The 18,367-nt window shown below is 42.3% G+C and overlaps 2 protein-coding genes across 2 annotated transcripts in view; one reads left to right on the top strand and one right to left on the bottom strand.

Moving 5' to 3' along the window:
* The first annotated feature begins 265 nt into the window (after positions 1-265).
* Positions 266-6,922, top strand: LOC121541324 (tyrosine-protein kinase receptor UFO-like). The gene is made up of 15 exons (XM_045207938.1): positions 266-296; positions 380-562; positions 883-963; positions 1,062-1,177; positions 1,385-1,511; positions 3,360-3,382; positions 3,629-3,744; positions 3,938-3,957; positions 4,699-4,812; positions 4,957-5,034; positions 5,118-5,210; positions 5,353-5,474; positions 5,636-5,745; positions 5,891-6,047; positions 6,411-6,922. Exons 1-15 carry the CDS (start codon positions 266-268, stop codon positions 6,447-6,449), a joined length of 1,410 nt encoding a protein of 469 aa, XP_045063873.1. The 3' UTR covers positions 6,450-6,922.
* Positions 6,923-8,922: 2,000 nt separating this feature from the next.
* LOC121541906 (ryanodine receptor 1-like) overlaps positions 8,923-18,367 on the bottom strand; it is a 77,937-nt gene continuing 68,492 nt past the window's right edge. The window contains exons 92-107 of the mRNA XM_041851288.2: positions 17,037-18,343; positions 16,811-16,926; positions 16,509-16,671; positions 16,294-16,380; positions 15,594-15,869; positions 14,797-14,927; positions 14,627-14,669; positions 14,394-14,527; positions 14,199-14,259; positions 12,469-12,615; positions 12,249-12,383; positions 11,967-12,123; positions 11,727-11,791; positions 11,508-11,608; positions 11,375-11,426; positions 8,923-11,245 (exon numbers count right to left, since the gene is read on the bottom strand). Of these exons, the coding sequence (XP_041707222.1) occupies positions 11,150-11,245; positions 11,375-11,426; positions 11,508-11,608; positions 11,727-11,791; positions 11,967-12,123; positions 12,249-12,383; positions 12,469-12,615; positions 14,199-14,259; positions 14,394-14,527; positions 14,627-14,669; positions 14,797-14,927; positions 15,594-15,869; positions 16,294-16,380; positions 16,509-16,671; positions 16,811-16,926; positions 17,037-18,343 (3,071 nt within the window). The 3' untranslated portion in view covers positions 8,923-11,149. The remainder of the gene's footprint in view (positions 11,246-11,374; positions 11,427-11,507; positions 11,609-11,726; positions 11,792-11,966; positions 12,124-12,248; positions 12,384-12,468; positions 12,616-14,198; positions 14,260-14,393; positions 14,528-14,626; positions 14,670-14,796; positions 14,928-15,593; positions 15,870-16,293; positions 16,381-16,508; positions 16,672-16,810; positions 16,927-17,036; positions 18,344-18,367) is intronic.

Below are 18,367 nucleotides of genomic sequence, written 5' to 3'. Positions count from 1 at the left end.
AGGGAGATGGGGGTGGAGAGGAGCCTCCGGATGTGGTGTGGTTGAGGGACGGTCAATCCCTTGATTACACTGACACCAATCAAGTGCAAGTGCCTGTCACTGAAGGAGGTTGGCTGACCATCAGTGAACTCAGGTCTTTCTTCAGTATGACTCTCTCTCTCTCTCTTTACATTATGTCGGTCAGAACAACAAGGCATCTTATTTTTAGTAATATATCTGTCTGTCCTCAGAATTGATAATGTGAACAGTGGGGAGGAAGGACTTGATGTCTCAGGAGGGGCACATTCAGCTGGAGGGTAAAGTGTCCCTTTTCTCATTTTTGATAATATTTCTGTCTATATTCTACTGTATCTTACTGAAAGTTCATCATCTTTTCCAGGAATCCCTCATTTCTCAGTGAAGCCTCATGACGTGACAGTGGTGGCTAATGTTAGCCTCAGCCTGCAGTGTGTGGCCCATGGGCCTCCAGAACCAGTCAGGATCATCTGGCTGCAGAACGGAGGACCACTCAACATGCTCCAGGACCCGGTGTCCCACTCTCCCTCCACTCTCAACATCACAGGCAAAGACTGTCTTACTGTCTCATTTGCATGCTGCACGTAGAACGAATCAAAATGAAATCTAATTGTATTTGTCACATGCTTTGTAAACAACAGGTGTAGACTAACAGTGAAATGCTTACTTAATGGTCCTTTTCCAACAATGCATAGTTAAAGATAAAAAATTAAACATTTAAATAGTGACACGAGGAAAAAATGCTTCTATTGCTATGTATTGTGCGATGTAAAACATGTTTTCAGAAGCAATTCTTTCATAAAAGAGTGTTGATAAAATCAAAAGCATTCATTATCTCACTGACCACCTCTGACTGTCACCATTTAGGTCTCAACCATACCAGCAGCTTCTCCTGTGAAGCCCACAACAGTAAAGGTGTGGCTACCTCAGCCTCTGGAACAGTGACAGGTCCGTACCAACAGGGCAGGGGTGCAACATACATTTCTTAACATGCTGATTGGATTGGTTTTATCCATGACTATCTCTCTCTCTCTGTCTTGGCGTAGTGGTTCCCTCCCAGGCACAGAAAGTCCAAGCTGAAGAGGTCACCAACTCTTCCCTGCACATCTCCTGGGTGCCTGGCTTTGGAGGGGTATATCCTGTCTCTGTGTGTTCTATACAGGTAAGACTCATCCAAGAAACTGTTGTGACTGACTATAGAATAGTCTAGATACAGAGCCAAATCAAATCTAAAAGTAACTGCTCATGAAGTTATACACTGAGTGTATAAAACATTATGAACACATGCTCTTTCCATGACATAGACTGACCAGGTGAATGTATTCTTAATGTTTTGTGCACTCAGTGTATACCATGGTTGATATTTCAGGCAGCTCCGTCTAGTCCTGACCGCAACCCATTGCGTAATCACCTGATCCATAATCAGAATGTCAATGTACCCCCTGCTCAACACCTGACCCCTGAACTGAAGCCCTACACCTACTATGACGTGATAGGTGGCTTGCCGTAGCAGTCAAGGTGCTTCCCCGTGGACACCATGGGTAACACTGCGCACAGCTGAAGGAGGTAAGCTGTATGCCACGATCCTCTACCCACAACCCATCAGTATTTATAGCATTCTATTACTGATAATGTTTTTCGTTATTATAACGTAGACGCAGGGAAAACAAGGGCCGCATCGGACATGAAAACGCAAACAATACTACCTGATGACTAGTAACAAAAGAGTGCTACATGAAGGGTAAGTAATCAAGGGAGTAATGAAGTCCAGGTGTGACTGATGATGAGACGCAGGTGTGCGTAATGAGGGTTGCCAGGTGTACGTAAAGATGGGTTGCCAGGACCAGTAGTTAGTAGACCGGTGACGTCGAGCGGGAGTGGACGTGACAGTTATTTGTATTCACGTCTACATTTCTTAGTCATTTTAGCAGTTGATTTCATCCTGAGTGACTTACAATAAGGAAATTCAACAAGTGCAACAACACCTATGTAGCAGAGCTCAGTGACTTACAGGGAATATGGGAGGAGCAACGAGAGTAGTCTCAGTTGAGTGACTCGCTGTGAAAGACGGGTTTTGGGACAAAGATTGTTCTTGAAAAAACTATTTGGGAATTGGTTAAGCATTCTCAAGTGTTTTTTGATAGAATAAACTGAAGAGATAAGGACCCGACATTAAATTAAGATTTTCAGTGCTGTTCCTCTGGGCTGGTAATAGACAGTAAAGTTTGCCAGTAAGAACACTCCTCCTCTCCATCCTCAGTGTTTTAAATATAAACCTCTATATTGAGCGAGCTGCCTGAGTGAAGGAGGAGGTACTGAGGGCTGGAGGGAAACAGATTAAACATTCTCTATTCATGGTTTGGCAGAGGTGGTGCAGTCCTGCTGTGTCCATAATGCTGCAGTGTGTTTGAATTAAGGCTAGAGGATAAACTTTCTTTTTTCTCATGCTTTCCACAGTCTGTGATGTAGACATGTTTGTGTCAAGGAAAAGGAATAAAAATAGACTTTGGAAGGAGAAACAGCCGTGTAGTGTACATCAACACATGCTGACCTCTAAAAGTAAAAAGTAGTCAGGAAAAACGGCTGAAAAAACCTCCTAATTCAATTAAATCAGTAACCTGATTTTAGGGTTAAAAGAAAACTCCCTTGTGCTGTGAGAATGTAAGTTTGGATTCATTTGATTTGATTAACTAAAGGATGTTGACTGTGTGAAGGAGAAAAACAAGATATTTGTTGTTGCATGCAGTAAAAGACTCATGAATCTGAGTTCTTTGTGTAACCTAACCATTTAGACTCTACTCTGTCGCTTTATCTGAAAATAACATGCACACGCATGAGGTGGCACAGATCTTTAAGGTGTGTGTGCTATACTTTGTGTTGTAAATAGAGCACATGTTCCCGACCTCCCCACAAAGATGTACAGGAATATTTAGGAAAGATATCTTATCCCTCTCACCTACAGTACATCTCTCAACTGCTCCATGAGTCCGAGTTAGAGAGGAGTGAGAGGGACATAGGCAGAGGGAAAGACAGTTGGAGGGATAGAGGGAGAGGTGCTTGTGTTTTTGTTGGCTGAGGTAGAGCCACGTCTTGAAACAATCAGCAGTGGAACACTCAGTGATGACATCACCGGGCTGGGTCCAGTACAGACCACGCCCACGCTATGACTCACAACGTGACATACAAAGATGTCTTTATTTACATTGTTGTCTTAATAAGATAAATATTATGCACAGAACTTGTCTTTAAATACACACTGGTTTTAACAACATGAGTCCGGTAGTGTATATTACAGATCATTTAATATGTTGTACACATTATTCCTTTTTGTGTGTATCTGACAGTGCCAGAGGCAGCACCAGACAACGTGAGTGGACTGTTTAATGGAACAGATGTTATTGCCAGCTGGTCCAAGCCACCAAGCAGATTAAATGGCCTAATACTGGGGTACAGAGTAGAATACCTCACTGTTAACATGTCCCAGGTAACCTATGTAGCACTTTTTACACAAAATAAACCTACTGTGACACACACACACACACACACACACACACACACACAGAGAGAGAGAGTGTAATGGCATCTTTGCTGTTGTTCTGTTTCCCTATCTTAGGCAGTTATGGAGTCAGTTGAGTCCTCTGAGCTAGCTATCCCTCTCTCTAGCCTCCTGGACAGTTGCAGGTTGCGGCCCCTGGAGCCCAGTCCAATCCCTCAAACAGAAACAGCCTGGTGAGTCTGGACAGAATCGAGGGAGACAACAGGATGGCTGGGATGGGTCAAGGAGAGTGGGAAAACAGCAGGAGATTCAAAATGAATATTTGAGGGGCTGTGTTTTCTAGGTTGATTTATTCAGTAGCACAGTATAATGTCTGAAATACTATAGCTGACATATATCTCTCTTTCACATGTGTCCGCCCATCAGGCATTCTCCTGGCATTGGTGGTATGTGGTCATGGGGATTGCTGTCAGTCTGGCCTTGATAGGGTTCATCGTATATGCAATTATAATTATAGATACTGCGCCCGACGCACCTACAATCGGCAGTCAAATGAAGCCACATGTGAGTTGTCATGCCAGTGATGTAAGAGAAACAGTGCAGGGTGAGCAGATATATTAGTTATTTAAGTGAATGCCTAAAATGATGTGTCATGCAGGGTGAGAGTTCAGGAACAGATGTTGAGGCTTAGATTTCATCCTGTTGCTCAATGTTGTTCTGTGCCAGATGTGGAGAAGCAGAGTAGTGTCATGATCTGGCTGTTAACACATCCCTGTGGATTGAACTGAGAACAGAGTTCAGATCATGGTAGAGTCATACTGCTAGTATTCCTAGGGTCTAAATCAGGGGTTCCCAAAATTTTTCACTCAGGCCCACCTTCTAGCATTCGGGAACCACTGGTCTAAATCATAGTTTTGGGATCTGTTTGTTAATAGAGTGAATAAAGCATTGTTATGGTGAGGTAAACAGGAAGAGAAAACATATACTGTAAGCCTGGAGCAGCTTAACAATAATGGCTTCATGATCTGGGTTGTGTTACTAAGCCGGGATTTCACAAGGACAACATCCCCTGTAAGGGATCACTCAGTTATGTTTTGGCAGTTGTTTAAGGACAGTGGGGGAGGATTCATGCTAAAGTTATTTTCCAAGATGTCATGTTTTTAGAAATCCCTGTTTCAGTGTATGAGAGTATTATCTATCCCTTTCAACAGTGAACAGCCTGGTGATTAGTGATGAATTGAAGCAGAAAGACGTGATGGTGGACAGACACAAGCTGACCCTGGGCAAGACCCTTGGAGAGGGTGAGTGAGCTCTGACAGAAGCCTTTATCATACATTATGTAACCTAGACATTAACTACTCAGGCTACGAGTAAACATCCCAGGGAGGCTTAGATCACCAGCTACACCCACCTGACTAACAACACGTCCATGTCTTACTCTGCAGGGGAGTTTGGCTCTGTCATGGAGGGGCTTCTGGTGCATGAACAGACTGTCCTCAAAGTGGCTGTGAAGACCATGAAGAGTGAGTGATCAGACAGTGTCAGATGCCCCCATGTATGTCAGTTTTACGTGAGCCACCTTCTCCTCCCTCTCTCCTTCTCTTAGTTTCCATCTGCACTCGCACTGAGATGGAGGACTTCCTCTGGGAGGCTGCTTGTATGAAGGAGTTTGACCACCCCAACGTCATGAGACTCCTTGGTGAGACAGACTGGGTCACTTGTCACAACTTCATCCATCTACTATTAAAATGTGGTCAATAACCAAGTGTCTGATAAGGGTCTGTTATAAACTCCAAACTATCTGACTGGATTCATTATTTTATTCCCTGTCCTCCATGTAGGGGTGTGTCTGCAGGCAGTAGAGAGAGGAGGCTACCCCTCCCCTGTGGTCCTCCTGCCCTACATGAAGCATGGGGACCTGCACAGTTTCCTGCTCTACTCTGGACTTGGGGACAATCCTTTGGTCAGTTCCCTTCCCTCCCACACAGATCGGAAAAGTTTATGTTACACAAATACATTTTTGCGTTGTTCCCTTTCACATTTTCCATTTGTGCTGCTATATAGCACCCCCTGTTGGAGAAAACTGCCTTATCTAATCCTCTCCATCTCCTCTCCACCCATCAGTCCCTGCCTTCTCAGATGCTGGTGAAGTTCATGACAGATATTGCACAGGGAATGGAATACTTGAGCAACAAGAGGTTCATCCATAGAGACCTGGCAGCGCGAAACTGCATGTGAGGATTCGCACCTCTCGGTTTTGTCAATGTGTTCCGCTCTTTCTCACACATACTCTTCAATATTGTTCTGTGAAAGTCTAGCATGTTGAGTGAAACAAGTAACAGTACAGTGTTTATTATGTTGTACATATCTGTCCTGCAGGCTGAATGAGAATATGACTGTCTGCGTGGCTGATTTTGGCCTTTCCAAGAAGATCTATAATGGGGACTATAGACAAGGACGCATTTCAAAGATGCCAGTAAAATGGATCGCCATCGAGAGCCTGGCAGACAGAGTTTACACCACCAAGAGTGATGTGGTGAGCAATCTTTCTTGACTTGGTCTGGCTACATTATGTACTCCATGTACACCTCTGTATTTGTGTTTTAAAATCCTGCAACATACAGTGCATTCGGAAAGTATTCAGACCCTTAAATTTTTCCACATTTTGTTACGTTACAGCCTTATTCTAAAATGGATTAAATGTAAATTTTTAATTTTTTATTTGTGAGTTCCTAGTTCTGGATCTGTACACGTAAATCCTCTGTACACTAAATTATAATTATTTGATGGTAAACAGTAGAGGCAACCAACGTAATTTTCATGGAGTACCTGAAGTTGTGTTTATTTCTTCTCATGTTGTATGAGCCTCAGTCGTCCCCTCCTCTCATTCATACTGTAGCTACTTCCTGATGTTCTCCTGCTCGCTGCTGAGTCCTAAGGACCGCCCAGGATTCCCCTCTCTGCGCTGTGACCTGGAGAAAGCCCTTGAGGAGATGCCTGAGCAGAAGGAGGCTGATGACCTGCTCTATGTCAACATGGAGGAGCCCTCAGGCTCTCTGTTAGGGGCCATTGGGAGGCTGGGAGCCCTCAGGCTCTCTGTTAGGGGCCATTGGGAGGCTGGGAGCCCTCAGGCTCTCTGTTAGGGGCCATTGGGAGGCTGGGAGCCCTCAGGCTCTCTGTTAGGGGCCATTGGGAGGCTGGGAGCCCTCAGGCTCTCTGTTAGGGGCCATTGGGAGGCTGGGAGCCCTCAGGCTCTCTGTTAGGGGCCATTGGGAGGCTGGGAGCCCTCAGGCTCTCTGTTAGGGGCCATTGGGAGGCTGGGAGCCCTCAGGCTCTCTGTTAGGGGCCATTGGGAGGCTGGGAGCCCTTTGGACTGCCTCACCCCTCCTACCGGAAGAACATGGGCCCTCTGGAAACCATCCAGGTGCATCATCATAATCATCATGCAGAACGCTATGTTCTCTGCCCTCAGCACGAGGCCCAGCCCTATCTCAATGACTCTATGGACAGCCTGAGCTGGATGGCCTCCTCTTCGAGCCCCACTCTGCAGCTCCAGGCATCCCGCTCCTCCTCCCCCACCTCCTCTCTCCTGCTGGACGGACAGGTCAACAGGGAAGGAGAAGGATGGGACCGGAGGGTGTTCAGGCAGTGAGGCTTGGAGAAAATACACAGTGACTACCAGTGGTTGTTTAGAAATACTGAAAAATGTGGACGGAAATTCACTTTTTATTGGAATACTGTCGTGTAGTCAAATGAACAAGCTCTAAAGAAATCATTGATTTGTTGTGTTACGGTTCAACTGTTGTGCACATACACTGCAGTAAATTATCACTAAATGTGCAGCCACCCCATCACATGCTAAATATCTTCCCAATATTAAGTTAAGAAATCAAAATCACCTAATTCATTGGCACTGACTGTGTTATAAATTGGTATAATATTCTACTGAAAGAAACCGACATCAAACTGTAAGTGCATCAATACCTTTATTTAATAAACCAATGAACAAACCCATTAATTAACCAATCTTTGTTTTAAGAACACAAAGTTGTGAGTTCTCTCAAACTAAACAATGTATTGAATCCAATAATGCATTCATTGTGTTCATAGACTAGAGTCAGCATTACAAGACATTGAATAAACTAAAAACAACACAAACCCTAGTTACTACGTTAACAGCACAGTAACCATAATTAGTTATATTGAGAAAACTTAGAATTATCAACATTAGTAATAATTAAACAGATACAGAGAAGGTTTCAGGAAAATCTGTTGTAGTGTATGCAACACAAATGTCAGTTGAAAAGTAGCAGTTGAAGAGCATTTAAAGAAAATACTGTACTCAACACATTCAATGTACTATATGAGTGGTTATAGAGCTGTTCCAGTGAGATGGAAATTCAAGCGGAATTGTAAAATATTATCCAAGAGATTGTTGTGTCATTAGTCTCAGAGTACATAGTTTGTGTGGCCCCTTGTAGCTCAGTTGGTAGAGCATGGAGTTTGCAACGCCAGGGTTGTGGGTTCGATTCCCACGGGGGGCCAGTATGAAAATGTATACACTCACTAACTGTAAGTCGCTCTGGATAAGAGTGTCTGCTAAATGACTAAAATTTAAAAAATAAATAAAATAGTTTTAAAAGAAAAAGTACCAGCCACTATACTCCAGTTGGGCTTATAGTAGAAAGTAGTACCCCAATAATGACAATTTTTGTACAATATCAATAGTTTCTGCTGTTGCATGCAACTAATAAAGTTTGTTCAAATGATTTAGGCACTGAAGTTTAACAAAAATGTACATTCGTATTGTCTACAAACACAGAAAAGCAATGTGCACTGTGTGAGAGATGACATTGATTGAAATATGTAATTGTTATTGCTACATATGCACTTCATTATTGTGCATATTTCTGTGTGCTGGCAATAGGGAGTACTTCCCACATTCATTCCCACATTTCAAGAATTACTGTCACAGAATGTTTCACCCTGACATGGTAACAAACACATCTTCTAAATGCAGTCATTTAGTTTCCATGTGTTTGGCCTATTCGAATGAGAGGGACAAAAGCCCTCTATTGGTCTAGCTCTATATATGTGCCTTCACCCTGGTCCGTACAGTTTAGTACAGCTATTTCACTATGGTTTAGTATGGTTATTAAACCTACTAATTGTAGTAGTACGTTACAGTATGGTTATTAAACCTACTAATTGTAATAGTACGTTACAGTATGGTTATTAAACCTACTAATTGTAATAGTACGTTACAGTATGGTTATTAAACCTACTAATTCTAGTAGTACGTTACAGTATGGTTATTAAACCTACTAATTCTAGTAGTACGTTACAGTATGGTTATTAAACCTACTAATTGTAATAGTACGTTACAGTATGGTTATTAAACCTACTAATTCTAGTAGTACGTTACAGTATGTTATTAAACCTACTAATTCTAGTAGTATGTTACAGTATGGTTATTAAACCTACTAATTGTAATAGTACGTTACAGTATGTTATTAAACCTAATTATAGTAGTACGTTACAGTATGGTTATTAAACCTACTAATTATAGTAGTACGTTACAGTATGGTTATTAAACCTACTAATTCTAGTAGTACGTTACAGTATGGTTATTAAACCTACTAATTATAGTAGTACGTTACAGTATGGTTATTAAACCTACTAATTGTAATAGTACGTTACAGTATGGTTATTAAACCTACTAATTCTAGTAGTATGTTACAGTATGTTATTAAACCTACTAATTCTAGTAGTACGTTACAGTATGGTTATTAAACCTACTAATTGTAGTAGTACGTTACAGTATGGTTATTAAACCTACTAATTCTAGTAGTACGTTACAGTATGGTTATTAAACCTACTAATTGTAATAGTACGTTACAGTATGGTTATTAAACCTACTAATTCTAGTAGTACGTTATAGTATGGTTATTAAACCTACTAATTGTAATAGTACGTTACAGTATGGTTATTAAACCTACTAATTCTAGTAGTACGTTATAGTATGGTTATTAAACCTACTAATTGTAATAGTACGTTACAGTATGGTTATTAAACCACTAATTGTAATAGTACGTTACAGTATGGTTATTAAACCACTAATTGTAATAGTACGTTACAGTATGGTTATTAAACCTACTAATTCTAGTAGTACGTTATAGTATGGTTATTAAACCTACTAATTGTAATAGTACGTTACAGTATGGTTATTAAACCACTAATTGTAATAGTACGTTACAGTATGGTTATTAAACCTACTAATTGTAATAGTACGTTACAGTATGGTTATTAAACCTACTAATTCTAGTAGTACGTTACAGTATGGTTATTAAACCTAATTGTAGTAGTACGTTACAGTATGGTTATTAAACCTAATTGTAGTAGTACGTTACAGTATGGTTATTAAACCTAATTGTAGTAGTACGTTACAGTATGGTTATTAAACCACTAATTGTAATAGTATGTTACAGTATGGTTATTAAACCTACTAATTCTAGTAGTACGTTACAGTATGGTTATTAAACCACTAATTGTAATAGTACGTTACAGTATGGTTATTAAACCTACTAATTCTAGTAGTGCGTTACAGTATGGTTATTAAACCACTAATTGTAATAGTATGTTACAGTATGGTTATTAAACCTACTAATTCTAGTAGTACGTTACAGTATGGTTATTAAACCACTAATTGTAATAGTACGTTACAGTATGGTTATTAAACCTACTAATTCTAGTAGTACGTTACAGTATGGTTATTAAACCACTAATTGTAATAGTACGTTACAGTATGGTTATTAAACCTACTAATTCTAGTAGTACGTTACAGTATGGTTATTAAACCTAATTGTAGTAGTACGTTACAGTATGGTTATTAAACCTAATTGTAGTAGTACGTTACAGTATGGTTATTAAACCTACTAATTGTAATAGTACGTTACAGTATGGTTATTAAACCTACTAATTGTAGTAGTACGTTACAGTATGGTTATTAAACCTACTAATTCTAGTAGTACGTTACAGTATGGTTATTAAACCTACTAATTCTAGTAGTGCGTTACAGTATGGTTATTAAACCTACTAATTGTAATAGTACGTTACAGTATGGTTATTAAACCTACTAATTGTAATAGTACGTTACAGTATGGTTATTAAACCTACTAATTCTAGTAGTACGTTATAGTATGGTTATTAAACCTACTAATTGTAATAGTACGTTACAGTATGGTTATTAAACCTACTAATTGTAATAGTACGTTACAGTATGGTTATTAAACCTACTAATTGTAGTAGTACGTTACAGTATGGTTATTAAACCTACTAATTGTAATAGTACGTTACAGTATGGTTATTAAACCTACTAATTGTAATAGTACGTTACAGTATGGTTATTAAACCACTAATTGTAATAGTACGTTACAGTATGGTTATTAAACCACTAATTGTAATAGTACGTTACAGTATGGTTATTAAACCTACTAATTGTAATAGTACGTTACAGTATGGTTATTAAACCACTAATTGTAATAGTACGTTACAGTATGGTTATTAAACCACTAATTGTAATAGTACGTTACAGTATGGTTATTAAACCACTAATTGTAATAGTACGTTACAGTATGGTTATGCAAGCTGATCCTCATATTGCTTCCTGAAACAGTCGCCAGCAGGGAAGAAGTCCCACGCTCGCTCCTGGTACATCTTCCACACATACGACTCCTGGAACAGAGGGCAGCAGGATAGAGGGTGAAAAGACGAGACAGACAATTGAAATGAATGGCTGTGAAAGATGAGGCACTTGGTGCCACAAACAGAAAGACTGACTGACAGACAGACAGACAGACTCACCTGGCCAGTGTGCTCTGTCTCGTCTTTGTTGATGAGGTACATTAAGAAGAACCTGCAGAGGACAGACAGGCAGGTCATTGTGATGGCTGATGGGCATGGACACACTTGACTGCCTGACAGGGAGAACACTCACATGTAGTTGGCCAAGTTGTGTTCCTCTAGGGTGTGGGTCTCGAAGCCATGCGGCGTCGTATCAAAGTAGTCGCTTCCAATTCCACAGATGAAGCACTTGGTCTACAATAATCAAATAAACAGAAACAGTAGACAAGATGGTGGTATGTGCATAACTATCTGACTGACTCACCTAAAACTGATGAAAGTCAAAGAAGCAATAGAAATAAATGATTTCTACCTCCATGTCTTCCTTAACCTGCTCCTGTTGGTCTCTGAGCTCTCCGAAGGCGTCAATGATCAGACCTGTAGGTAACACACAAGCTCACAGCCGTCACATCTCTCACTGTAGAATGGAATTATGACTAGATATCTCCTTCCATCCATTCAGTATGCCCAGACAGAAATGGCCCTTGCTTGAGGTATACTGTACAGTAGTGGGGTAGTATTTTGGACTGCATAAGAGGGACAGGTGTCTTACCCTGGATGATGGCCAACAGGATGACAATGACAAAGAAGAAGAAGGTGATGTCAAAGACGACCCGGTAGAGCTCGTACACGTCTCCCGCCGGGTCCTCGATCTCGTCCCCTATGCCACCGCCAGCACGCACGCCCACGTACATGTGGAAGAGGTAGCACTGACGAAGGGTTGAGGGAAGAGAGCACATCGAACATAGTGCAGGAGTAAGTAGACTCTACTATACAGCATATTGTATACCACACAGAGCAGACCAGAGACAGAAAACCTATCACCCTGACTCACAGTCATCATGTCATCACATTTCATATCCGGCTCATCCTCATCTTCACTCTTGTTGTAAAACTTGCGGAAGAAGATAAAGGCCACTACAGTGTAGAGATACACCACCACTGCCAACAAGCCCAATGTCATCATGAGCTAGGAGGGAAACAGGGAATGAGTAGAATCAGCAGCACATTCACTAAACGTGGAGGCTGGAAGAGTCTTACTGGTCAGCTCCTACCTGCTTCCCATTGTGGGTGACGGAGGACAGGATAGTACGTAGATCCTTCACACCGATGGCTATGTCCAGCAAGTGACAGGCATAGAAGAAGTTGTTGTAATGTCCAAGCAAGGACATGATCGTGTACCAACATAGATAGAGAAAAGTCTGGGGGGAAAAATATAGAAATAATATACAGTTTATTGTCTGCAATTTACAGTATAAAGACATACAGTGCATTTGGAAAGTATTCAGACTCCTTTACTTTTTCCACATTTTGTTACGTAACAGACTTATTCTAAAATGGATTAAATTGTTTTTTCCCCTCATCAATCTACACACAATACCCTATAATGACAAAGCAAAAACACGTTTTTAGATTTTTTTGCAAATTTATAAAACATAAAGAAAATCACATCTACATAAGTATTCAGACCCTTTACTCAGTACTTTGTTGAAGCACCTTTGGCAGCATTTACAGCCTCGAGTCTTCTTGGGTATGACGCTACAAGCTTGGCACACCTGTATTTGGGGAGTTTCTCCCATTCTTCACTGCAGATCCTCTCAAGCTCTGTCAGGTTGGATATTTTCAGGTCTCTCCAGAGACGTTAGATCGGGTTCAAGTCCTTGATCTGGCTGGGCCACTCAAGGACATTCAGAGACTTGTCCCGAAGCCCCTCCTGCTGTGTGCTTAGGGTCGTTGTCTTGTTGGAAGGTGAACCTTCGCCCCAGTCTGAGGTCCTGAGCGCTCTGGAGCAGGTTTTCATCAAGGATTTCTCTGTACTTTGCTCTGTTCATCTTTCCCTCGACCCTGACTAGTCTCTTTGGCATTCAGGCCAAAGAGTTCAATCTTGGTTTCATCAGACCAGAGAATCTTGTTTCTCATGGTCTGAGAGTCCTTTAGGTGCCTTTTGGCAAACTCCAAGAGGGCTGTCATGTGCCTTTTACTGAGGAGTGGCTTCCGTCTGGCCACTCTACCATAAAGGCCTGATTGGTGGAGTGCTGCAGAGATGGTTGTCCTGGAAGGTTCTCCCATCTCCACAGAGGAACTCTATAGCTCTGTCAGAGTGACCATCGGATTCTTGGTCACCTCCCTGACCAAGGTCCTTCTCCCCGGATTGCTCAGTTTGGCCGGGCGGCCAGCTCTAGGAAGGGTCTTGGTGGTTCCAAACCTCTTCCATTAAGAATGATGGAGGCCACTGTGTTCTTGGGGACCTTCAATGCTGCAGAAATGTTTTGATACCCTTCCCCAGATCTGTGCCTCAACACAATCCTGTCTCGGAGCTCTACGGACAATTCCTTTGACCTCATGGCTTGGTTTTTGCTCTGACATGCACTGTCAACTGTGGGACCTTATATAGACAGGTGTGTGCCTTTCCAAATCTTGTCCAATCAATTTAATTTACCACAGGTGGACTCCAATCAAGTTGTAGAAACATCTCAAGGGTGATCAATGGAAACAGGATGCATCTGAGCTCAATTTCTAGTCTCATAGCAAAGGGTCTGAATACTTATATAAATAAGGTTTTCTGTTTTTTTATTTTTAATAAATTTGCAAACATTTCTAAACCTGTTTTCACTTTTTCATTATGGGGTATTGCGTGTAGATTGCTGAGGATTTTTATTTATTTAATCAATTTTAGAATAATGCTGTAACGTAACAAAATGTGGAAGAAGTCAAGGGGTCTGAATACTTTCCAAAATATAGTATTCATTATAGATGAATACTATTCATCTATAATCCCTCTTACCCCGTCTGTGAACACAACTCCAAATTTCCAGATCTGGTACTTGAAGTCAACAGATGTAAACCTGAAAAATAATAAGTCAATGACTTTCAGATATTTGTGTAGTAGGGTTAACAATATTGTTTTTTTAAATGGCTCAATAACACAATGAAAAGCTCCACTATAAGATTGGAGAAGTATAACAGCATTGGTTAATACCAGGCCAACGTGGAATTGTCGGGTTCCTCCGGCTTCTTATCAGTTTGTTGACTGACATCCAGCGAGGCTAAATCCATGCCTAGGAGCTCTGCAATCCTCTCTCTGCCGTAAATGTCGCCATACTTATCCAGGACCTGGCCACACAGACACATCATGGAACATTCCATCCAAAGACCAACTCAACCAACTTCATCCACTCATAGCCTCCAAGAAAGAAAAAGAAAGCATCTTACCTTTCGCTTAACAAACTTGTCCCAGTAGTTGTTTGGGAAAGAGCTGTGAATAAACAATTGGAAATGGTACTGAGTTCCAAAGACATGCATCATTTAAGCAGTGATGAAATAGATGAAATAATACTAGTGGGTATAGGAGGACGTCTAGGAGCTTGTCTGTCCATGCTTACATTGTGTTGAGGACCAGTCTGTCCCATTGGCCTTTGATGTCATCATCCTCAGGCTGCTCTGTGATGTAAAGACCATCAAACTCCAGCTTCCTGGCCAGCTCCTTCTCTCTCTTAAAGATCACCAGAGGGATCTGAGAGGAACACACATTCTCTGTTGTCATTGAGCCGTTCATGTAAAGGTCATCATACAGATCACTCGTGTTAACGGTTATGGGGCACAGATACACTTGAGGTCTACTGTAGTAGTAGTAGTAGTAGTAGTAGTAGCAGTAGTAGTAGTAGCAGCAACAGTAGTAGTAGCAGTAGTAGCAGTAGTAGTAGTAGTAGTAGCAGCAGCAACAGTAGTAGTAGTAGTAGCAGTAGTAGTAGTAGCAGCAGCAGTATTAGTAGTAGTAACAGTAGTAGTAGCAGCAGCAGTAGTAGCTATATTAGTAGCAGTAGCAGTAATAGCAGTAGTAGAAGCAGTAGTAATAGTAGTAGTAGTAGCAGCAGTAGTAGTAGTAGCAGTAATAATAGTAGTAGTAGTAATATTAGTAGTAGTAGTAGTAGTAGTAGTAGCAGTATTAGCAGCAGTAGTAATAGCAGCAGTAGCACTAGCAGAAGTAGTTGTAGCAGTTGCAGTAGTAGTAGTAGTAGTAGTAGTAGTAGCAGCAGCAGCAGCAGCAGAAGTAGCAGTTGCAGTAGTAGAGCAGTAACAGTAACAGCAGTAGTAGTAGTCGTAGTAGTAGTAGCAATAGTTGCAGTAGTATTAGCAGTAGTAGCAGTAGTAGCAGCATCTACTACTGTAGGAGCCTCACCTTTAGACAGTTGTAGCCGATGATGCAGAGGAAGGCGATGACGGTGTGCAGGGTGGCCAGGAAGGTGAGGGTGGGCTGCATGTAGCCAGTGCTCTCCTCCAAGAAGAAGTAGACTGGGCCCTCCTCGTCTCCTCCTTCCTCCCCACCAGATCCCTCCATCTCCTCCGCTGAGCCCTCAAACAGCCCACTGCCCTCAAACAGCGCCCCCACCCCAGAGCCCTCAAACATGCCAGAGCCCTCCACCTCATCACCTTCTCCAGGGGGGCTGTCCGACACCTGCACGAAGGACACAGGCAGACACAAAAAAACAAATACATGACCAACATTTAACATGATATTATATGCATTCGAATTGAAGGCCGCCAATTCAGGAACTGATTTGAATTAAAAATTAAAACATTGAAAAACGTTTGAATTAAATCATTTCTAATTTTCAGTTTATTGAGAAGTCATTGAAAATAGATGCTATTTTTTTATTTTTTTATTATTGAAATTAAATATCTGTTTACTTCCTGAACAGATTTCCTTCAATTGGAATTGACCCTAACCCTGGTTATATGTAATGTATAGGTCAGAACCCTGTTACACAACCATGTCACCTCACACCTGGAGATGGTATTACACATACAGTAAGTCAAACTAATCAAATGATTGTCAGATATTTAAAGTGACAGAAGACAATATAGAAGCATTTCTTGACCTTGTAGAAGAGTAGAATAAAGTTCAGGGCAAATGCAATGAACAGTGCCAGAAAACGCAGATTGTAAAAGTTCCGAGAGAGGTAGTTCTGGGAAAGAGACAAAACAAGTTGTATTAATCACAGGTGGACAGTGGAATTGACAGTTTGCAAATTGCGACATCAGCACGTTGCAAAAACTACTGCAGGAAAGCAATTATTTAACTGTCATGTCTAACCAAGAATTTGTTTCTTTGGATGTCCAGCTCAGTCCAGAGTTGGAACCCTTGCTCCCTGTGTTGCTTCTTATCTTTCTTAGCCTTGGGCTTCTTTTTTATCGCTTCCTCCTGCTTCTCCTCTTTGGTCTCAGCTTCTTTCTCGGCCTTCTCTCCATTTTCAGCGCTGAGAATGAAGTCATAGGGTGTTTTTTTGCACGTTCCAACAAACACCACAACATTAAAGCATGTACAGTATGGTTCATAAAGGGGGGAGGAGAGAGTAAATCTACTGTACATGTAGGAAGATGGCCTGAGGTACTCACTCTGCCTTCTCAGGCTCTGGAGGGGGCTCCTCTAAGGCAGGAGCAGGAGCTGGCTCAGCAGCTTGGCCATCAGCAGCTTGGCCATCAGCAGCTGCAGCAGCACCCTCCTCTGGTTGCTGCCAACCACAAGAAAAAGGTCATTAGTATAAATTAATCTACACATACGTTACTGGAAAGCTCACCACGCACTTCTTAGTCTCTGTTTTAGAAAGAAAAAGTGCCTCACCCGTTTCCTCTTGGTCAAAGGAGTACCCTCGGGAGTAGGAGGCTCAACAGTGGCCTCAATTCCCATGTCACCAAGTCCTCCAGGAGCATCGATGCGTGGTGTCCCCCCACCTTCCTTGTCTTGATTGTCCTCCTCCTCCTCCTCTCCACCGCCTGTGTCCATTTGGTCAGTCACCCCTCCTGCCTCCTGCTCCTCCCCAACCCCAGGCTCCCCTGGCAGGTCCCCATGCACCTCGTCCTGGGTTGGGTCGGGCATACTGGCCAGGATCTCTGTCACCGTGATGTTCTTGGCTCCCTCCACCAGGCCTCCGCCAAATAGAGTTTGCCAGATGAGCAGGAAGAAGCCCTTACATACACTGTAGATGAAGTGCAGGATGCCGATGAGGATAGTCCAGAAGAAGGTAGCCAGACCCACCACTATCTGCTTGATAGTCATCTTCCTCACTCTGCGGTACTGCCGTCGCAGGTTACGGAAGGTGAAGATACTCAGGAAGTTCAATAAGCTGTTGATGAAGTCTGCAAAGGCAGAGATGGACTCTGGCTCTCCTTCCTCTCCATTGCCCTCTTCATCTCCACCTCCTCCTGCTGCCTCAGTTTCTCCTTCAGCCGGCTCATCATCATCCTCCTCCTTCTCCTCCTCCTCTTGCTCCGAGATCTGGGAGGCGATGTTCATCTCAAAGATGGTGTCCTCACAGAAGTTGACAAACATCTCCATCTTCTCCGACTCGCCCCCCTCATTGACCACGTCAAAGATGAACTGCCGTTTGGACTCTCTGACCTGAGGCATCTCCCACTGTGTGCGGTTGACCTCGCTGATCTCAAAGTAAATACGCTCTATCTTCCTGCTGGCACCCATGATCTCTATACGGCCCAGGAAGGGGCGGAAGTAGTTGAGAACACTCTCTGCCTGCTCTAGGAAGTTCTTCAGCCTGAGGTCATGAGGCACATGTTCAGACAGGTTGGTCAGCAACACTGCAATGTTAAAGCCAATGTCTTTAGCTGGCTCCTGGAAGCGGTCGGCAAACTCCTCAAAGTTTATCATGTCGTTCTCATCAGCCTCTGAGCAGGACAACAGGAATTGGATCTCGGAGGGAGAATACTGTTTCTGGCTGTCCATGGCCTTCTGAAAGTCTTTCTTAGAGATTAACCCTCGGGGGTCGGTCACGTAATCACGGAAGGCGTCTGACGCCACAATGTCCTTCAGTTTGAGGAACATGTCAAAGAACTTGAGGATCATCTCCACGTTGCTGGAGGACTCCACCAGCATGTCCACCATCTGACGGGCAATGGTGCCATTCACCACATTACCTGAAACACGGCATAACATGGAGG

Source organism: Coregonus clupeaformis, chromosome 27, assembly GCF_020615455.1.
Source record: "Coregonus clupeaformis isolate EN_2021a chromosome 27, ASM2061545v1, whole genome shotgun sequence".
NCBI classification, from domain to species: Eukaryota; Metazoa; Chordata; class Actinopteri; order Salmoniformes; family Salmonidae; genus Coregonus; species Coregonus clupeaformis.
The sequence above is the reverse complement of the archived record's forward strand: the minus strand, read 5'-3'. Positions and strand labels throughout refer to the sequence as shown.